Here is a 6,586-nt window from a genome sequence, read left to right as displayed (position 1 = left end):
TTCAATCTAAAGACGAATGGTTCATGACATCGTGTTACCAGAAACAAAAGCAAAAACAAATTATAAGCAAAATTTATTCTAAAAAGAATGAATTAAGGACATTCATATAACCTAATAGAAGAAAGATCATTTAAAATGAATGATAGCAAAAACTTGCAAACAGAATGCCTAGAACTTGCACTGGTCCATAATATATACAAGTACAATCACATAATAGAGTATCCTGCATATTATGGACCAGTGCGAATTCCATAATGTACTCACCGTTCAAACAACAATACCACGACGACGCTGAATTGCAACGCACGTCACCACCTCAGGCTAATTAACTTTTTTTTGAGAGAAATGAACTTTTTTTTATTACAGAGAGCATCCAGCTAATTATTGATCAAACCATTTTATGTGGACTTGTGGGCTGCTCCAGGCCAGGCGGAGCCAGCCCAGTATGATAGGGTCCATGCCTCTGTACGTGAGAGGAATAATCGACTGATGCAAAGTTTATTTTCAACTGACCGAAGAATAGCCAGGCCAACACCTATGTTGATAAGGAGGACTTGGCTACAACGTGTCCTAGATGTTTATTGCCAGGCTTCAGGTCAATGAATCAACTATGATAAATCCTTAATCTTCTTCAGCAAAGGTGTCCCAGAGAGCATACGCTTGTAGACAAAAACATTGTTAAGTGTGCCAAACCAGACATTGAATGAAAAATACCTTGGCATGCTGTCTGGCATTGATAGTTCAAAGAATGGGGCTTTTAAGTATCTTAAAGATTGACTCTGGAGCAAGGTGCAAGGGTGGATTGAAAACTCCAAGTCTATGGCGGGCAAGGAAGTTCTAGTAAAAGCAGTTGCCCAATCTGTTTCTGTTTTTTCTATGTCATGTTTCAAATTGCCAAGAGGATTACACTTTTAGGAAAAACCTTATACACAGGAGCTTACTAGTAGCATGGGTTATTTGTCACGCGCTATTGCTACTTAGTAGTAGCGAGCACAATAAAAACACGCTACTAGTAACTCATAGTAGTAGCGAGGGTACAAAAATCCACGCTACTACTAAATAATTTTCATCATACCTCCTCGAACAGGCAGTAGTAGTAGCGCGTGATGTTAAATCCGCACTACTACTAAGTGGATAGCAGTAGCCCGTGTTGTACACCCGCGCTACTACTCCTCCACCCCGCGCTACAACTACCTCTCGTATCCCCTCCTGCGCCACCCTCCACCCTCCTGTCTCTCGCTCGATTCCGCCGAACGGGGTCAGCCGAGCGCCCTAGGGTTCCTCACCCCGCCGCCCGCTCCTCTCCGACGAGCGAGGGCCTCCTCCGACCCCTGCAGCAGCCGGCGAGCGCGGCCCCGACGCACGCGCCCACCCCGCCGGCCCCTGCCGTCCCCCGCCCCTGGTCACCCCAGCAGCAGCCACCGAACCAACGGCGGACGCTGCCGTGACCCTCGCCGCCACCTCCCGCTGTCTCTTCCCGCGCGCGGCCGGCGGCTGCTCTCCTTCGACCGCGGCCTGGGGTGAGACTCTCTTCGTTACCTCTATGTTCCTTGTTCATCTCTCTATCCCCTGTTCCTCTATTGTCCATGCTGCTAGTTACATGGATCAGTGGATCTTGGATAGATGGATGTATGTTGATGTTAGGTACTACTAGCTTCTGGTTTCCGAATCTAGACATAGATATACCAGCACAAGTTTCGAGATTTCCTTTTTCTGCTTACATCATTGTCGCCTGCTGCTTCTACCGATTTAGCTTAAGAACAACGGCGGGCAGATCTCAAAGTTTGATGTCACTGTTACGTTTTCTTTATGGATGATGCCTTTAGTTGCTGTTAAGCTTCAGTTATGTTTTCATACCAGCAGAATAAGATGAGTTGTTGCGCTGGTTGCTTGATTGGTGTTCTCATTGATGAATTTTAACAGGTCTTTACCAAGGAGGTGTATGGAAGGTTAGGGTAGAACTGCCCGATGCGTATCCTTACAGGTCTCCGTTGATTGCTTTTGTTAATAAGATATATCACCTGAATGTCGATGAACTGTGAGTATTCTCGTATTCAGTATTCATGCTCAGTCGATCCAAAACTATGATACTATAACTTTCTATTTCCTAACCACTTGTGGATGAATGCAAATTGTAGGTCTGGTTCCGTCTGCTTGGATGTCATTAACCCGACATGGAGCCCAATGTTTGGTAAACTTTAATCTCCTTATTTCATTGTTTTTTAGACGCCCATGCTAATTAGCTTTCTTACATTCTCTGTATAAACAGAGAGAGCTCTAAGGATGTTGTTACGACAATCTTCTAACCTTGCAACTATATAACATATTTTTTTACAGATCTTGTCAATGTGTTTGAAGTCTTCCTTCCACAACTTTTGTTATATCCAAATCCTTCTGATCCATTGAACGGACAAGCTGCTGCGCTCTTGATGCGTGATCGCCCTGCTTATGAGCAAAAAGTGAAAGGTGATTATATTCATTTAGGCTCCTTCCAAACTAGTATAAAGAGGGAATTCATCTCTTTCATAGACATGGTGGCCTTGCACCCTGACTTGTCTTCTTAACTTACAATGCCGAGTTCATCTAGACAATAACCAATCGTAATTCATAATTAATAAATGTGTGTGTTGCACTCGGACTTGTTGTATGGACGTGGCGGCTTGCTTTATACATAAAGTGGTGCGAAAGCCTGTATTTAGTAACTAATAAATGCGTGTGTTGCACTCGGACTTGTTGTATGGACAGGGCGGCTTGCTTTATACATAAGGCAGCGCGAAAGCCAGTATTTAGCAACTAATAAATGCATGTTAGAGACCTCTTTTGGATAGGTTATAGCTAAGAAGCATCCAAAGAATGTTGGTTTGTTGCAGGTGTTCTTTTGGGCGTTCAGTTATATGTTCTATATAGCAATCTAAATTTACCTGATAGGTTACATAATTATGTATGTAGTCTGAGTAGGCTTCAGACCCATAAGCTCATAGCGTAAGTTTTAACCTGTTGCTTGCTGCCTGGTTACCATAGATTGGCTGCAGTAGCCAATAGGTTAAATTTATGTGGTTCAAGGAGATGTTTGGTGTAGTTATAACTTGTGTACTAGATGGTTGATTGATGGATGGAGGAGTGGTGCTAGTTGCTTGCTAGATGGATGGATGAATGGTGCGAGTATGTAGACATCTTTCTCACTGTGAAGGGCCAATGCTACTGTAAAGGGCAGTAGTAATTCGTTCTCTTTTTGCGGCTGTTTGGTGCTAATTCGCTACTGTCAAGGGTAGTAGTAACTGGTTCCCTTTTGTTGCTGCTTGGTGCTAATTTGCTACTGTGAATAGATGGATATACGTGTGTACGTGCTAATGCAATGTCCTTGGGGGCGTTGCTGGCTGTCCGGCGATAATACCCATTAGCTTTTAACTTGGAAGGATCAGAGTGCTGATTGGACATAATGTTGTAATATACTTTGAATTCTGAAATAAATTAGACAATCTGAAAACTGTGGTATCTTATATCTTCATGCTAAAATACTATAGTTTTTTAATACTTCAGTTTTCTGGTACTTTACTGTCAAACACAGCCTTAGAGATACTTAGCATTCTGAACGAACCCCCAGCATGTTTTTACAATTAGTAATGTTATTACATCTGTCTGTACTGTTGATGGTTACTACTTTTAGTATCATCCATCCTCCAACTATGGTACATGGTTTAACTGGTTCTCTCTCTCTCTCTCTCTCTCTCTCTCTCTCTCTCTCTCTCTCTCTCTCTCTCTCTCTCTCTCTCTCTCTCTCTTTCTGTGTGTGTGTGTTGTGATCCCTTTTCTATAGCTAGACATGATGCAGGTCAGTGTTTGTGTTTGTGTGCAGAAGCTCAGGAGGGACAAAGAAGGAGGTTGTTGGGAGATGATGGAGGCGAGTGCATCATAACAGCGCTGCCCTGTTTATCTTTGATGTCACTGACTCGGCTTAGGGTGCTCGTTTGTACCAATGTTGCAGGGTACGTTTTTCTTCTTTCCTATAATTTCCTTTATTTGTTAAAGCCACTCTGTTCGAAGCATTGTGAAGTAGAAAGCATGATTCCAGTTTACTTTATTTTTCTGGTTAGTGTAAGCAATATAATCTGATGTATTTGAGTACTATCTAATTCTTTTTCATACCATATTACTGCTAATTCAGGCACGGTAATTGGTAGTATATGTGCTATTTGTTTAGATCTGTTTTATTCTATCCATGGCTTATTGTTTGTCGAGAACCTTGGATTTGTAATGAAGTTTGCTGGTTGTTGATGTGCAGCTGACAAATGCAGTGCGTGATACGTCTCCAACGTATCTATAATTTTTGATTGTTCCATGCTATTATGTTATCTGTTTTGGATGTTCAATGGGCTTTATTATACACTTTTATATTATTTTTGGGACTAACCTATTAACCGGAGGCCCAGCCCAAATTGTTGTTTTTTTGCCTGTTTCAGTGTTTCGAAGGAAAGGAATATCAAACGGAGTCCAAACGTAATGAAACCTTCGGGAACGTGATTTTCTGTACAAACGTGATCCAGAAGACTTGGAGTGGATGTCAAGCAATCAACGAGGAGGCCATGAGGCAGGGGGGGCGCGCCAACCCCCCTGGGCGCGCCCTCCACCCTCGTGGGCTCCTCGTAGCTCCACCGACCTACTTCTTCCTCCTATATATACCTACGTACCCCGAAAACATCAGAACAGGAGCCAAAACCTATTTCCACCGCCGCAACCTTCTGTACCCGTGAGATCCCATCTTGGGGCCTTTTTCGGCGCTCCGCCGGAGGGGGCATTGATCACGGAGGGCTTCTACATCAACACCATAGTTTCTCCGATCATGTGTGAGTAGTTTACCTCAGACCTTCGGGTCCATAGTTATTAGCTAGATGACTTCTTATCTCTCTTTGGATCTCAATACAAAGTTCTCCTCGATTCTCTTGGAGATCTATTCGATGTAATCTCTTTTTGCGGTGTGTTTGTCAAGATCCGATGAACTGTGGGTTTATGATCAAGATTATCTATGAACAATATTTGAATCTCCTCTGAATTCTTTTATGTATGATTGGTTATCTTTGCAAGTCTCTTCGAATTATCAGTTTGGTTTGGCCTACTAGATTGATCTTTCTTGCAATGGGAGAAGTGCTTAGCTTTGGGTTCAATCTTGCGATTCTCGATCCCAGTGATAGTAGGGGAAACGACACGTATTGTATTGTTGCCATCGAGGATAAAAAGATGGGGTTTATATCATATTGCATGAGTTTATCCCTCTACATCATGTCATCTTGCTTAAAGCGTTACTCTGTTCTTATGAACTTAATACTCTAGATGCATGCTGGATAGCGGTCGATGTGTGGAGTAATAGTAGTAGATGCAGGTAGGAGTCGGTCTACTTGTCACGGACGTGATGCCTATATACATGATCATACCTAGATATTCTCATAACTATGCTCAATTCTATCAATTGCTCGACAGTAATTTGTTTACCCACCGTAATACTTATGCTATCTTGAGAGAAGCCATTAGTGAAACCTATGGCCCCTGGGTCTATTCTCCATCATATTAATCTCCCGTCAACAAGTTAGTTCTATTATCGTTTATTTTGCTTTTACTCTTTATCATAAAATACTATCTTATCATCTCTATCAGATCTCACTTTTGCAAGTGGCCGTGAAGGGATTGACAACCCCTTTATCGCGTTGGTTGCAAGGTTCTTATTTGTTTGTGTAGGTGCATGGGACTTGAGCGTGGTCTCCTACTGGATTGATACCTTGGTTCTCAAAAACTGAGGGAAATACTTACGCTACTTTACTGCATCACTCTTTTCTCTTCAAGGGAAAACCAACGAGTGCTCAAGAGGTAGCAAAAATGATTTCTGGCGCCGTTGCCGGAGAGTGTATGCACAAGTCAAAACATACCAAGTACCCATCACAAACTCTTATCCCTCGCATTACATTATTTGCCATTTGCCTCTCGTTTTCCTCTCCCCACTTCACCCTTGCCGTTTTATTCGCCCTCTCTTTCCGTATGCCTCTTTTTCGTTTGGTTCTTGTTTGCTTGTGTGTTGGATTGCTTGCTTGTCACGATGGCTCAAGATAATACTAAATTATGTGACTTTGAAAATACCAACAACATTGATTTTCTTAGCACTCCGATTGCTCCTCTTACCGATGCTGAATCTTGTTAAATTAATGCTACTTTGCTGAATCTTGTCATGAAAGATCAATTCACCGACCTTCCTAGTGAAGATGCCGCTACCCATCTAAATTGCTTTGTTGATTTGTGTGATATGCAAAAGAAGAAAGATGTGTATAATGATATTGTTAAATTGAAGCTATTTCCTTTTTCGCTTAGAGATCGTGCTAAAACTTGGTTTTCATCTTTGCCTAAAAATAGTATTGATTCTTGGAATAAGTGCAAAGATGCTTTTATCTCTAAGTATTTTCCTCCCGCTAGGATCATCTCTCTTAGAAACGATATTATGAATTTTAAGCAACTTGATCATGAACATGTTGCACAAGCTTGGGAGAGGATGAAATTAATGATACGTAATTGCCCCACTCATGGTCTGAACTTATGGATGATT

At 42.0% G+C, this 6,586-nt stretch overlaps 1 protein-coding gene across 1 annotated transcript; it reads left to right on the top strand.

The window, feature by feature from the left end:
- Positions 1 to 1,586: 1,586 nt before the first annotated feature.
- Positions 1,587 to 2,579, top strand: LOC125538365 (ubiquitin-conjugating enzyme E2 4-like). Its single transcript, XM_048701623.1, has 4 exons — positions 1,587 to 1,629; positions 1,924 to 2,038; positions 2,139 to 2,191; positions 2,338 to 2,579. The coding sequence occupies exons 1-4, from the start codon at positions 1,587 to 1,589 to the stop codon at positions 2,562 to 2,564; spliced, it is 438 nt and encodes a 145-aa protein (XP_048557580.1). The 3' UTR covers positions 2,565 to 2,579.
- The last annotated feature ends 4,007 nt before the right edge of the window (positions 2,580 to 6,586 follow it).

Source organism: Triticum urartu, chromosome 2, assembly GCF_003073215.2.
Source record: "Triticum urartu cultivar G1812 chromosome 2, Tu2.1, whole genome shotgun sequence".
Taxonomy (NCBI): domain Eukaryota; kingdom Viridiplantae; phylum Streptophyta; class Magnoliopsida; order Poales; family Poaceae; genus Triticum; species Triticum urartu.
The sequence above is the reverse complement of the archived record's forward strand: the minus strand, read 5'-3'. Positions and strand labels throughout refer to the sequence as shown.

Coding starts and splice junctions, on each gene's coding strand:
- LOC125538365 (XM_048701623.1), top strand. CDS start 1,587: ATGCTGCTAGTTACATGGATCAGTGGATCTTGGATAGATGGAT. Junction 2,039..2,138: donor CACCTGAATGTCGATGAACT/GTGAGTATTCTC, acceptor TGCAAATTGTAG/GTCTGGTTCCGTCTGCTTGG. Junction 2,192..2,337: donor GACATGGAGCCCAATGTTTG/GTAAACTTTAAT, acceptor ATTTTTTTACAG/ATCTTGTCAATGTGTTTGAA.